Raw genomic sequence first — 15,538 nt, forward strand, 5'->3', positions numbered from 1 at the left:
AAAGGTAGTAAGCTCATTGTTAACCTCTTTCTGAACTTCTTGATGACACATTATAGAGATGTGTAACTTGGTTGTTGTCAGTTTTTAATTTGTAAAATGGGGCTTAAAAACTTAATGATCATGTTTGAGGAACTAAAATATTATATTTCTTACCTTACACATTGAGATAGCTAAATTATTTTGGAAACTAGAGTATCATTCTTGAATATTTTCAGTATGGAGAGAGTTGTATGTTATTAACACTTAGTGGAATTTCATAATGTGATGTTTCATTTTGATATGAATAATTTATTCTTGCTATATTTAAAGATGTTAGTTTTTCTGTTATTTTAATTGACTGCAGTTTAATTTTCAAAAATGAAACTTTTAGGTTACAACTCTGGTAAACACCAATACTAAGGGGCCGTCTAATAAGAAGAGAGGTCGTTCTAAGAAGGCCCATGTTTTGGCTGCATCTGTTGAACAAGCAACTGAGAATTTCTTGGAGAAGGGGGATAAAATTGCGAAGGAGAGTCAATTTCTCAAGGAGGAGCTTGTGGCTGCTGTAGAAGATGTTCGAAAACAAGGTAGGTCAATATTGCTTTTTACATATATAGAGAGAGGCAGGCCTTTCTAGAAAATTCTTGAAGGTGACTTTTTGTGGTCAATATTTTTATTCTTATATGCTTACCAGTTGTTCAGATAACATAATATTCAGTTATTGGGAAAGTATTAAATTATACTGGCTTAAGCTTCAATCAGAAGAGATACTAACAACGGAACATCTATTTTGAGAGATCTGAATCCATTTCTCTTTGGTGTTATAAGTAATAGTTGAGTATTAGAAGTGTTGTAACACAATTTGATAGGAAATAAATGGGGCAGAAGTTTACTTTTCATCCTATATAATATCTCTTAGTTCATGCTGAAGACATAGGGGTGATAAAATGGAAAAATGTCCAGCCATTATGAAAATACCCTTGAAACTACTCCATTCTGTCAGACTCATATGTTAAATCAGTCATCCATATTTGCACTGGTTTGAGTTTGAAATAATTTAAATCTGAGCTTAAAGGAATCATGTTTTGGGAAACTCAGAAATAATAAAAAGTGAAATTGTAACATACAGCTTATCAGTAGTTACTATTAGAAAAACTGTCATCACCATGATGCTACATATATGATAAGAGGTCTTTAAATCTGGAAGATTAACTTCTTGAAACCTATAGTTTTGTGTTAAAATTCTGGTCCAGCAGGAGGACTTCAACAAAGACATAGGTTTTTGGACATCAGGTAAATTGATCTGACCCCCTACTCTGTGCATTTGCTTTACTGGCCTTTGGGAGAACCTGAGTGGATCTCTGTTGGCTGACAGCAATGTGCATAGTCCACTGGAGTCTTAAGTCAAATTCATTCCTATGACAGTACCCAAAAAGGACAGTGCATTTAATGGAGATGCTGTCTCCAGTTGTTTTGAATTTGTGAGTAAATATTTCTTAATACTGCAAATGATGAGATTATTTAAATTTCATAATATTAGCTAAGTGGATATATTAGTTTTCTAGGATTGCCGTAATAAAATTATTATAAACTTGGTTGCTTAGAACAACAGAAACTTATTTTCTTGAAGTTCTGGAGGCCAGATAGCTGAAACCAAGGTGTCATCAGGTTGATTCTTGGGGGCTCATATGAAAAATCTTTTCCATGTTCTTTCATAGCTTCTGGCAGTTGCTGGCAATCTTGGTGTTCCATGGCTTGTAGACATACTACTCCAGTCTCTGCCTTTTTTTGTCACATGCTATTTTCTCCTTGCATCTGTGTGCAAAGTCCCTCTTACGTGAACAACAGTCATTGAATTAGGGTCCAGCCTAATCCACTATGACCCTTTTTTTTTTTTTTTAACATTTTTTATTGATTTATAATCATCTTACAATGTTGTGTCAAATTCCAGTGTAGAGCACAATTTTTCAATTATACATGAACATATATATATTCATTGTCACATTTTTTTCTCTGTGAGCTACCATAAGATCTTGTATATATTTCCCTGTGCTATACAGTATAATCTTGTTTATCTATTCTACAATTTTGAAATCCCAGTCTATCTCTTCCCACCCCCCCGCTCCCTTGGTAACCACAAGTTTGTATTCTATGTCTGTGAGTCTATTTCTGTTTTGTATTTATGCTTTGTTTTTTGTTTTGTTTTTTTAGATTCCACATATGAGCGATCTCATATGGTATTTTTCTTTCTCTTTCTGGCTTACTTCACTTAGAATGACATTCTCCAGGTGCATCCATGTTGCTGCAAATGGCATTATGTTGTCCGTTTTTATGGCTGAGTAATATTCCATTGTATAAACATACCACATCTTCTTTAGCCGGTCATCTGTTGATGGACATTTAGGCTGTTTCCATGTCTTGGCTATTGTAAATAGTGCTGCTATGAACATTGGGGTGCAGGTGTCATCCTGAAGTAGGGTTCCTTCTGGATATATGCCCAGGAGCAAGATTCCTGGGTCACTATGACCTTTTAAACTTGATTGTATCTGCAAAGACCCTACATCCAGAAAAGACGCCAATCATAGGTTCTGGGTGGACTTGAATTTTGGGAGGACAGTATTCAACCTAGTAGAGTGGGTTTTGAATGAATTTATTTTAAAGCAGTTTAATTGTGCAATGCAGGATAATTTTTGAGCTTTCTGTTGAGGAAATTAGGATGCCCATTACTTCATTGTCCTCTGTGAGAAAGTTTTGCTCTCCAAGTTTTCTTGTCTCCTCTGAATGAAACTCACAATATTAATGAGTGAATTTGGTCTAGTGTTCATTGATTCTAGTGACTACGACATTTATTTTCAAAATGTGTTTAATGTTACATGTATCTGTTTTTCACTATATATGTTTCTTATTTCAGAAGTTACTGTGATACAAATCTGTATATATGTTTCTTATTTCAGAAGTTACTGTGATACAAATCATGGTATAATACACTCCCCCCAAATTGCGAATCATCTAAACTTTTTGTTTTCTTGTTGTTTTTGTTTATATCCAAGAAAATCTTTTATGTGGCTCTGAATCATAAGTACTTACCTGTCCTAGTGCAGCTTTGCAATTATATATGATCTATCTGTGATCTATTCCCCATAATTTACCTGCTTCTTGCAGGGAAAAAAAACCCTATAACTTAAACAAAAACATAACTGTCTCCCATCATTACTGTATCAGATTGTGAAAAGCTGAAGTGCCTTGCTTTTTTCTGTTGGGTTGCTTTTTGTTTGAAGCATGTGAAGAAATGGTGATGAAACCTCTCTCCTATCATAAGTAGAGCAAAATATATGATAAGAAAATGGTTATGCACAGATTCTTTAGTCAACCAAACCTTGTTGGTTCTGTTGTTAAAGCTGTTTACTCATCGCTTGAAATCTTGAAGTGATGTTATCTGCAGATTTTGGACACTTCTCCCTGTAAGAAGTGGGGCCTAACTTAATTCTCTTAAATGTGTGTTGGACTTAAGAGACTCTTGGCTCTATAAAGAATAGAATGTGGTGTGAAAGTTACATCATCTACTTTTAAAGCAAAATTATAAAGAGTGTACTATCATGCTGTCTCTTCCTGGTGAATTATTCTCTCTGGGGGAAGCTGGCTGCTGTGTTATGAAGGACACTCAGGAGGTTCTGTGGTGAGGAACTGAGACCTCTTACACCTATTTATCAAACATGTGAATAAGTCACCTTGGAGGCAGATCCCCCAGCTTCAGTCAAGTTTCAGGTGATGGCAGCCCCAACCCACCCTGAATTCCTGATCCACAGAAAACTTAGGGAGATAATGTCATTTTTAACCTGCCAACTTTTGGGGTGATTTGTTGGGCAGGAAAAGATAATTGATACAGACACTTTTCCCAGGCCTGCTTTCAGTGGTCCTGAGCACTTACACAAAACTGACCTAATTGCTCTGAATTTTACTGGTATATAAAATGCAGAGTAATTATGATTTATCTAGAGCTCCATAACAGATTGACTAATGAATTAGAATTCTTCGCACTTGAAGTCTGTGCTTATCCAGTGGAACACTTAATTGCTAAGGGATATATAAGAAGATTTTCTTGTTCTGAATCAATGTGGGCTACTTTCGTCTAGTATAAGTTGGCATTTCCCCGCCCCCCCCCCCCAAAAGGGATTAGGTATTAGGTTGGGAAAGTAGCTACAGACAATATATAAACAAATGGACATGCTGTATTCCAGTAAAACAATAAAAACATGGGGTTGGCCAGATTTGACCCACTATACTTCTGATACAGGGTTTTCCCAGATTTGACCTGCTGTACTTCTGATATAGGGTTTTCCCAGCCTATTAAAGATATGAGCTTACTGTTTTCAAATAAGTATTGATTTATGTACTTATTAATAATGCTTTTGAGCCAAAAATTAGACCTTTTGTATCTTTGTGTTTGTATAAGCCCTGTGCTTTCTTTGCAGTCATAATTAATAACAGACTAATGTATACAGTTTTTTAGCATAACTTAATTTTCTTTTTTTTTTTTTGCCTCTGATTACATGAATAATAAACACAAACATCTGTGAGTACACTAAATGCTTATCTGACACTGTCAGTGGGTAAAGCATTCACATAAATGCAGGGTCACTTTGCCTTAAGACCAGGTGAGTCTCCTGTGGTAGATGGGAGCCAATTACCAATTGCATGGCATTGAAACCCTTGTTGATCTCGGGGTTTCATTGTACTGCCAGTCAACCTTAACTAGTTGTTAACTACCTTATATGGACTGAGGCATACAAGTGCCTCTTAGAAATGTGCTCTTTTCTCTTTTTGGGACCCTACCCACCCCGACATTGCCTACTTTGGTTAGATCATTCTTACCTTAGACTTTTTCTTCCTGGCTCTTATCACAGTGATAATTAAATAATTGATTGTCTTCCCTTCTCTAGCCTCCAGCAAGGTGGGTTCTTTGCTGGTCTAGTGACTGTTCTCTGTGGCAGCAGTCATGGTGCCTGGTCCTTGATAGGCACTTAGATGTTTGAGGAAGATAATTGACTGTGTTCTCCAAGAAAAGGCTCATCTCAAAAATTAAGGTGTTTTCCTTCTCAGTGCTAAATGTAAATACAGGAGTACCAATGGAGAGTCTTAACTTTAAAAAAAAATTGAGGTATAATTTACATAATATAAAATTCATCCTTTTAAAGTGTATAATTCAATGGTTTTTAGTATATTCACGGAATTGTGCAGCTGTCATCATTATTTAATTACAGAACATTTTCATTACCCCCAAAAGAAATCTCATATCCATTAGCAGTCATTACTTACATATTTTATCAATACCTGGAAAACTGTCTAAATGTATTTCATGAATCCTGTCCTTGAGTACGGCTCTGATGAGAAAAAGAGAGCCCTTAGCTGGGTAGGGTACATTTGAGGGACAGAAATGGGAAGGCCTAAACGAGACTTGTTTGAAAAGGGGAGAGACGTTGAAAAAGGAGGACCAGTGATGGGAAGTTGAAAGTGGAGTGATGAGGAATAGTTTCTACTAGAACAGGGTTTTTTAATCTATTAGTTACAGTTCAGTTAGATCTCAGAGGCCAAAATCAGAGACTTGCCACTGCATCAGCAACTTCTTCCTCATAGCTCGTGGTCATTTCCAGGTGAATGAGGGAGAAGAAGGCCCCAAGAGTCTGAGGTGCCCATTTATGTATCCTTGCACTTTTCAGCTTTTCCCAGCATTACTTTGGGTTTATTTTTAAAGTTTTTTTTTTTTTTTCTGAAATTAAACTGAAATATGTCTCCTTCACTTTCTTCCTGTTTTAAGGAGTTCTGCCATCTGGGCAACACAGAATAAGAAAAAGAGTGGTGTTTTGGAGAGATTAGTGTCAGGTGTGTGAAGGAAGAATTACAGGGGTTAGGGGAGAGCCTGGAGGCAGGACCAACAGTCTAGAGATCATCAGGGTAGTGGGCGATGAGATGGTGCTGTCACAGAAAGGACTGCTGTATTAGACCATGGAAAGGGAGGATTGGCTAGGTGTCTTGTAGGTTTACTGACAGCTTGGCCTGTGTAAATGGCTGGTGGTGGTTGTTTTTTTTTTTTTTTTTTTCCTGATGTTCTTTATAGATAAAACTAAGGGATCTAGTATGTGAAATTTTTTTTTTCTGAGACTTGAAACATTTAGGGTATGTATTGAGGCAGTGTGTGCTACTAAAAATTCCGAGTGAATTACCTAAAATTAGCATACTCTCCTCAGCTTAGAGCTGTTAAGATTCTGCTATGCAATTTTCTGTCAAGTTAAAAAAAATTCCATTACAATATTTTTTTCCCCATGTTTATTTATACTAATAAAAGTCAACTAACGGGTTATTTTGTTTTTCTTAACTTTTAATTTTGATTCACAGGGAGTTGCAAAGATAGTACAGAGTAGTCCAGTGCACCCTTTGCTCAGTTTCCCCCAGTGGTTACATTTTATGGAACTGTAGTACAATATCAACGCCAGGAAATTGACATTGGCACAATATGTGTATATAATTCTCTGGTTTTATCACCTGTGTAGATTTGTGTAGCCACCTCTCCAGTCAAGTCCATCATCACAAAGCTCTCCCTCATGCCATGTCTTTATATTCATACCCATATTTCTAACATTCCCCATCATACCTAACCCCTGGCAAGTAATCTGTCATTTCAAATCCTGTCATTTCAATAATATTGTATAAATGGAATCATACAATATATGACTTTTTTATGTTGAATTATTTTTATTGACATGGAAAGATATTCATTACTTAATGTCAAGTGAAACAATTTCTAGAAAAGTATGTATAACAGGATTTACTTTATGTAAAACTGTGTGTGTGTGTATGTATGTGTGTGTGTATATATATATAGCACTCTATATATCTATGTATATAAATATAGGTAGATTTGTTTCCCCATACATAAATGGTGATATCTTTGGCTGTACAATATATGGCCTTTTGAGATGGGCCTTTTTTCCCTCAACGTGAGAGCCATCCAAGGTGATGTATCAATAGTATTAACTTTTTATTGCTAGAGGGTATTCCATGAGTACTCCATGGTGTGGATATAGCTTGTCTTTTTATCTTCTTAACAGGTCTTTTGCATAGTAAAAGTTTTTAATTGTGATGAAGTCCAAATTGTTGATTTACCCCCAACTCCCATTTCTGGATCATGCTTTGGTGTTAGGTTGAAGAATTCTTCAGCAAGCTTTAGCTCATGAAGATTTTCTCCTGTTTTCTTTAAAAAGTTTTGTATTTTTATATTTTACAGCTAACTCTCGAATTCATTTTGGGTCATTTTTTGTATAACATGTGAGGTTTAGGTTGAGTTCTTTTTTTCCCTTATGAACATACAGTTGTTGCAGTCCCATTTATGAAAAGACTGTCTTTCCTTCATTGAATCGCTTTTGCCCCCACCTTGTAAAAAATCAGTCAGCTGTGCTTGTGTGGGATTATTTCTGGGTTCTCTGTTTTGTTCCATTGATCAGTGTGTCTATCCCTCTGTCAGTACCCAGTCTTTATTGCTGTAGTGATGAGTCTTAGAATTACGTCGAGTGATTCCTCTCACTTTATTCTTCTAAATAGTTTTAGCTATTCTAGTTCTTTTGCTCTTCCGTATAAATTTTAGATAGTGTTGTCTATATGTATAAAAAATTGGGGATTTTGATAGGAATTACATTAAACTTGTAATCAATTTGGGGAGAGTTGACATTTTTACTATATTGAGTCTTTCAGTCTGAACAAAATGTTTCCATCTATTTGGGTCATTTTTTTTTGTTTCTTTCATTAGTATATAGCATATGAGTTCTCTGTATGTTTCCTAGATTTACATTATTTTTATTTTTGAATTATTATAAATAGTATTTTATATTTAGTGCATTTTACCCTAGTTTTATTTCTGACTTTGGTAGCATTTTTGTTATTTTCTTCTAAAAATTTAACACTAATTATAGGTTTTTTTCAATGATTTTTTTAATCTTTAAAACGGTTTTCTATACTTTCTATTGCATCATTTCTCTATTATTGGACTTAGAGGTTATTTTTATGTTTTTCATGTAAATAATGCTATAGTGAGTGAACACCGTTTACATACAATGTTTTCCCTTTTTTAAAAAAAATTATAGCTCTAAGACATATTTCCTGGAGTAGGAATATAGGGGCACAGAACTTTTTTTAAAAATTAAGGTATAATTTATATCCAGTGAAGTACACAAATTGGTGTAAAGTTTGATAAAGTTTTACATGTATATATAACCATGTAATTACCATACAGAGAGTTTCCTCAGGGACATAGGTTTTAGGACTTTAAAAATGTATTTCTAAATTGTTCTCCAGTAGGATTATTATCTATTAATCTATCTTGTCTATCTGTCTGTCTAGTTTGCTAATGATCATATAACCTCACCAAGTACAGGTTACAGAAATTCAGCTCAAACTTGTTTAAGCAAAAAAGGAGTTTATGGGTCTTTGTAACTGGGAATTCTAGGAGTAGACCCTGAGTTCAGGCATGGCTAGATGTGACTGAAAAGATTTGAGACTTTCTTCATTACCTGAGTCCATGTATTTCAGTTTACCTTTGTTTTCATACATGCATATTGGATAAGATGTCCACCTCTAGTTTAAGGTGGTCATCCTACTTTTTTTTTGAGTCATCCTACTTTTGTCATCCCAGCAGGAAAAACTTTTCTCCCTCAATCTTTGTGTCTTAGTCATTGAGGGGACTAATTAGTTTTGCTTTGGCCACGCCCAGCACTGAACCAATTTCTGTTGTTAGAGGAGATTGATTAGTCAGTCTGGCTCACATGTACACTCCAGGACACAAAGAATGGGGGAGCATTCTCCAAAGGAGCAAGGGGTACAATCAAATGATGTTTAATGGAAGCAAGTTGTCCTTCTTGACAAGTAATAGGATAGTCCATTAAAATTTTTGTCTATCTTTATAGGTGTAAAATGCTACTTTTTTTTTTAAATTGCATTATTTGGAGGTAATTGATGTTGATCATTTCTTATGTTTGTTTATGAATATATCTGAAACACGGTGCTTGTGAGAGCCCCTAGGGCAGTGATAAGTATCTGTAAACATTTATTACTCTTATTGTTGATTTGTTGAAGCCCTGTTGTTTTTCTTATTGATGGGAATTCTACCAGGTTTCAAAAATTGAGAAATGGCTTATTGGGCCAGAGGTGCTAATCTTTTAGATTTCTCATCACTAATCTGTTGGTATTGCAGAGGTAGTGTTAACTTGGAATTGGAACTCAAGACATGATTGTATGTGTGCGTAATGATTTTAATGATGGGACAAGATTTATGGTAGTCCTGGAAAAGGTGGTTGAATAGAGTGAAGATTGCAGCTTAAATCCAGTGACTTTTACAGCCTCCCAGACTATTTGGTTTGATTTTTGTTTGATGACTGCCATACCACTAACCACACCCAATCACCTCTCATGTATGTGCTGGACAGCATGAAAACATCTGGATAATTCACTGCAGCCTCTTCTCCAATACTGAAAAAACATTTATTAAGAATACCTTCATACCTCTTCTCCCCAAATGGCTAGAAGGTGAAAATGGAGTAAATTCTTTTACTAAGTATCCTTGTCCAGTAGATAGAAAGCAAACACTTTAATGTTTGGCTTGTAGTGTCCCCCTTTCATATCGGTTTATGTTTAGATAGTATTTATCTTAAGATTTCTTTGGAGGGTTTTGTTTTCAAGTTCTGGCTTTGGGATCATTACTCCATTTCAGATAAACTTTAATTATAGTCCTTGAGTAGAAGTAGAACTTCAACTTATTGAGAACAGTCAATGTTGTTCAATACCAGGTCTTAGTCATTACAAGAACCATCTTTTCCGTAGAAAGTGTCTTGTCACTTTTAGAGCAAGAAAGTAGTATTTATTGGTCTTCTGAAACAGTGGAGTTAAAACTATTGACTTTGACAGCATCTGTGTGATCTTAGTTACATTTGATTGGTGAGCATACTCTTATGGTCTTGTTGCACAGATAACGTCTCAGCATTTGAAAATTTTGGAAGCACAGAATTACCCAGTTAGATAAAACTGACTGTCTCTTAGGGACATTGCATGAAGAAGGGATAGGCAGTGAGAGTTTTAAATTGATATTAATTAATTCTCTTATTTATCTCAGTAATTGTGTAGTGAAATTGAGGACATAGATGTCATCTTCCGTGTTAGAGTTTGCATGATTTGTATATAGGGAGAAAAAAATACACATGGGAGGTGTGTGTATGAATATATGTACATATATGTGTGTGTGTCAGAATCTTGGCAAGGCAATTTTAAGGAATTTAATGATGTATTTTATCCTTGACAAAAGAATATTGAGCCCAAGCTGTCAGGCTCTTGAGGCATAATTTTCTCCCTGGCAACTGACAAGAGTCAGATTGAAAGAGGTAAAAATTGGTCTCTTGTCCAGTGCAGATGTTGACAGCTTCAGAAATATAGGTAGCCTGCAAGATAGATGTTAAAAGGCAGATGTAATCAGGACAAAGCAGCTGTCAGTGACTATTTCGAGTAGGATTTGAGATGTAGACTTCAGAGTGGAGTCTGGCTTTGCTAAGTTCATGATTTGAAGACTTGAAACATAGCTTTGAGGAGCTTTGTGTGGGTGTGTGTGAGAGATTGAATTTTAATTTTTCTAGTCTTGTTAGTGTGATTTTATTCAGGCTAGAATCATGAGCTTCATCTTATGGGCTTTTTAATTTTTCAGAGGATAAAAATGACAAACAAGTGTTCCTACCCTGGAATATTGAGGATGGGTTTCAAAAAGTGTTAACGATGGTATGGAAGAGCAATAGTAGAGCAATATTCAACATTTTGAAAAAAGATTAAAGTTAAGTTAATTAGATTTTCAGATTAGTGTAATGACTTTCTTCATTAAACCTAACAAGAAATCAGCTGATTTTTCTCATACTTTTGCTTTAAGTTCTGGCTTCTCATTTGTTACCCTGCCTTTTCTCCTTGTGATCCTGGTAGATTTTTCATCCTATTTTTGCCTCTTATTTTTGTGAATGTCTCTTCATGTGATCCTGTGATGGCTGTATCTGTTGTTAGAAGTGCTCCCACTCTAATTCGTACCCTTCATGTATTCCTGAAGACTATGATTAATTTAAAATGTGTTCATTATTGACCCCTATTCCTCCACTTTCACCATTTAATCCATTTTTTCTTGCTCTTCATTTAACTTGAGCAGGAAGAGCAAAGTATAAATTCCAAGAAATCATTAACTGGTTGTCGTCAGGGTGTTTTATGTTTTAAAGTTGTCTGTCTGACTTAAACTGTAAGTCTCTAGGGTAGAGGCTATATTTTTTTTTTCTTGGGATGTGTCAGGGATGCTGTCTGCTTCTGGATCACTACTCTTGTGTTAGCATATGCTACTTTGCAGAGACTCGGGTTCTGGTTTAGTCAGCTTGGAAGTGAGGAAAGGAGAGTGAAGTTATTAAATTCTAATGTTTCCTGTCATCTTGAAATTTTGCCTCTTTTTAAAAAGTGTCTTGTTAAATTCACAAAAATAATACTACTAACCAGGATAATAATAGTTTTAAGTTACAATGAGTAGTAGTACTTATTGCCTTAATGCTTTTTACAGTGTAGCTGGAGAAGATATCCTACGGTATTAAATTTTTGACTTTGGCATGACTTCAACCATGGTGTAGAAACATGGTTTCTACTGGTTAATTTCTTAAGGAAGTGATTCCAAGTTGAAATGCATGTTATGCATCTATTTGAATGTGTAATCAGGAAGTAAGTGCCTCTCTTTGGAGTGTTTCTGAATAGCATCAGGGCACACTTGAATTAGTAAGGAAAATGAGAACATGAATATGTGTGGTATGCTATTTTAATTTTTTTAAAAAACCGTTCTGTTGACTGGAAAAATTAGAAATGCCAAAGCTCCTTTTCTTACCCTCAGGGGATAAGGAAGGGTATAGTTTGAGAGTTTTTCTAGGTGTTCTCTGAACTGATTTAGATGGGCTTATAGTATTTGAATAACATGATGTTAAATGTTTTTTTCCTGAGTTTATTTTCAAAAGGAACAGTTGTGAATTAAAAATGACACCTCAGGGAAGTTCTCCTCAAGCATCTGTCAGGATTTTTTTTTTTTTTTTTTTTTTTTTTTTTGCCATTGTCAGTTTTTCTGTAATTATGGTGGTATCATCTAGGGGTCTGTGGTTTTTGCCAGATATACCTCACTGATGAAAGGTGAAGGTGGAGAGGATTAATTGTGTTATTCAGATTCATCCACATGTCACGGGGCATACAGGTTATGTCAGATATATGCCACCATTTGGTCCCTTCCCATAAGGACTATGTTACAAAATCTGTTATTCTTTGTAACTATATTGCCGGTTTATCTTCAACAACAAGTGTGGAAGATGACTTATTTTATTATCAGATCATGGAAGGTGAATTTAATAATTTTGAGGGGGTGGAGGAAAGGGATTTTGGGACAGGTTGGGAAATGCATGTTAATTCTTGATTATCTTGAAGTTGGCAAATTATTTTGTGGAGACTTGGTCTTGTCAGTTTATTATTTTGTAAAATGAAAGTTGGTGGAATGATAGCAAAGAAATAATAACGGTTATATCACTTTTTGGTGAGATCCCTTCCTCATATATATTTAAGAGAATTTGGCATAGAGTAGATTTCTCAGTGGAGCTAAAGCAATAAAAAAGTCACTTTCAAGAATTAGAAATCCTGTACTAGGGAAGTTTTAGGAATTCAAATTCAAAGCTGGATGTTTTTTACTTTCTACTGTGTGAAAGATGCCCAGCTGTTAAGTACAGACTTACCTGTGATACTGGTTACTTACTCTTTTTTTCTTCCCCTTCTTCCTATGGCTAATTCCTGGGTAGAACTAAAAACATTCCTTTAACAAAAGTTAGTTTTCTATAGTGAACATGTTTTTGATAGTAAGAGGGAAAAGGAAGAAATAAAAATTAGCCATAATTTCATTACCCTGAGATGAAACCAAAAATAGACATTTTGGTCTAGACTCTTCCAGAATTTCTACTTACATGGGTAGAAATATGTTTTGCTTGATTGTTTTGCTCATTTGCTTTTTTCACTTAATGGATCCTGAACATCTTTCAGTATCATTAAGTACTCCCCCACAAAATAATTTTTGATGCTGAATAATGTCCTCTGTAGAGTAATATGATTTGAGGAGGTTGTTTTGAGCCAGAAAATAAGACTTCTCTTTAATATTGTTATGGCCAGAGTTTTATTCACTTTTCCAAAACTTAAAAGGAGTATGGTAAATAGGATAGTTTTGATTTTAAAGACTGAAGCCTGCCATTGTTAACAAGGATAGTATGAGATATCCGAGAGGATGAAAAACTTTAGATAATAAAAATCATTTTGAGATAGAGATCAAAGTGACTTGAAAATAGGAGAGGAGCAGTCGGAATTCCACATATGGCCATGAAAGTGATCATGAAATGAATAAACAATTTGAACATGCTTAAGATGATAAATGGCTTTTAGGTCCTCTCCTGGAAGCTTCTGTTATTTTGACACAGGACTATGTTTGCTGGTCCTCGAAAGTGTATTCAGGTGGATATCTTAAAATATCTTTTTCTTTTGGATCTGGCAGTTGATAACAAACAATATGCTTTTGTAAAATGTTCTGTTTAAGAAATGTCTAACTTTAAGTCTGTATAACAGTTGAACTTTTCCTGAAGTAACTAAGCAAAAAATAAGCTTTTGTATTTCATAATGTATGTTAATTTTACTTTTTCCTTTTTGTAGTGACACTAATAGCCGTGGGATTTTTATACCTTAGAAAAAAAATTTTGCATATAGACTTTTTGGAATACTTTACATTATTCCTTTTTAGGAATACCTGAGATTTATATATCACAGACGTGAATTACAGATTTTTACATTTTAAAATCATTTAAAAAGTTTTTTCTTTGAAAGTGTATTTATTATAGAAAGTTTAAAAAAGCACACACACGTATCAGAAAGTAATCACTCATCAGGCTATACAATCTTATGATGTACCACCTCTGTTGGTATTTTCATGTATGTTGGTGTAGTCTCCCCATCCCACCCTCATGGTGTAAATACATGGTGATCTCCATTCTTGTTGTGCAGTACAGATTGTTACATATTGTCTATTTTTAAGGTAGAAATTAAATATTTTTTCCCTATTAATAAAGACACCTAGAGTGGGTGGATTATGTAATTTATAGAAGACAAACCATGCTCTTCTGCAGGTGGCTGAGTTTTTGTCGCTTTCTGGACCTAAAGGTATAAAAAGTTCTGGCCAAGGAACGTATTAGAAGTATCCTTGGTATTGTTTTTAGGGAAGATACAACTTTGCTGTGTCTTTCGGCTCTCCTTGAAGGACTTTTGAAAGCTTACAGAGGTGTTTCCATTACTGGATTTCTGAGAACCTGGTACCCTCAGCTAATGGCATTGTGGTTGGGAGCCATTCTTGTAGTATGGCATGGGCTTTTTGGGATGGGAAGTTATAAAATTGTAGGATAGATGAGGGAGTTGACTAGTTTACTAAAACCTAGAAGGAACCTCAGTTTGGCTTAATTACTCTTTTTTTTTTTTTAAAACCAGATAGAAAAACTAAAACCCAGCAAGGTGAACTAAGTCAAGCTTTGCTTATAGCTTTTACCACAAAAGGACCAGTTTTTTTTTTTTTTTTAACCACTTTCTGCCTTACGGAGATTGGAGTGAAGGGGGTTCTGTCTTTATTCCTTCTTCACTGCAAATTAAAAGCCAGTTTTTCCTTTATCCTTTAGGAAACTTGCTAGCATGACTTTATTTCTAAATATATAAGAAATCTTTGGTGTGTGAGCAATGACCATGTTCTGAATGGATTTTAAGAATTGGAGAAAATAGATGGGAAAGTGGAAAGGACATGGTAGTATTTGTTGAGCATTGTATTTATTACCTCATTTATTTTCTACTGCAGCCCAGTGGAATGGGAGGTGATATTCCCATTTTACAGGAAAGAAAACAGAGGTAAAGATGTAGCAACCTGAAGTCACACAGCCACCAAATAGCAAAATTGGGATTCAGACCCAGTTTCAATATCTTTTTTTATCTCCACCAGACAGTCCTGTGGGAGAATAATGTGTATTCATTAACATTACTTTGTAATATTCTTTGTTTAAAGGAGCAGCATAATAGAATATCTCATGTTTCCTAGGATCAAGTTAAAAAAAAGAAGAAAAACCTCGTTTTGAAAACTTTTTCTGTCTGTCTCTGTGTCTGTCTGTTTCTCATACACATACACACACCCCCACACACGTTTGAAGCTTGTCCTTTTTCCCCATAACTTAATAAAAACTTGGATTGCTTTGAAGGGAATTTATTCAAGATATTTGATGCTTCAGAAAGGCTTTTACCTTGTCCTGTTGTAATGTAGAACTGTGGTTTTTAAATTTCTCTTACAGTTGCCCTTTGTCCTTGTTTTGAACTCCAGGGGAGCTTAGTTAGGAGAAAATGCCAGGAGATCGGCATGTTGACAGATATGATTTCATGGCAGATGAAACAGTAGTAGTGGGTTCTC

At 35.1% G+C, this 15,538-nt stretch overlaps 1 protein-coding gene across 1 annotated transcript in view; it reads left to right on the plus strand.

Moving 5' to 3' along the window:
• Positions 1–15,538, plus strand: part of CTNNA1 (catenin alpha 1) — a 154,203-nt gene that overhangs the window by 24,392 nt on the left and 114,273 nt on the right. The window contains exon 3 of the mRNA XM_032476845.1: positions 371–566. Within this exon, the coding sequence (XP_032332736.1) occupies positions 371–566 (196 nt within the window). The remainder of the gene's footprint in view (positions 1–370; positions 567–15,538) is intronic.

This window comes from Camelus ferus, chromosome 3 (genome assembly GCF_009834535.1).
Source record: "Camelus ferus isolate YT-003-E chromosome 3, BCGSAC_Cfer_1.0, whole genome shotgun sequence".
In the NCBI taxonomy this organism is placed as follows: Eukaryota; Metazoa; Chordata; class Mammalia; order Artiodactyla; family Camelidae; genus Camelus; species Camelus ferus.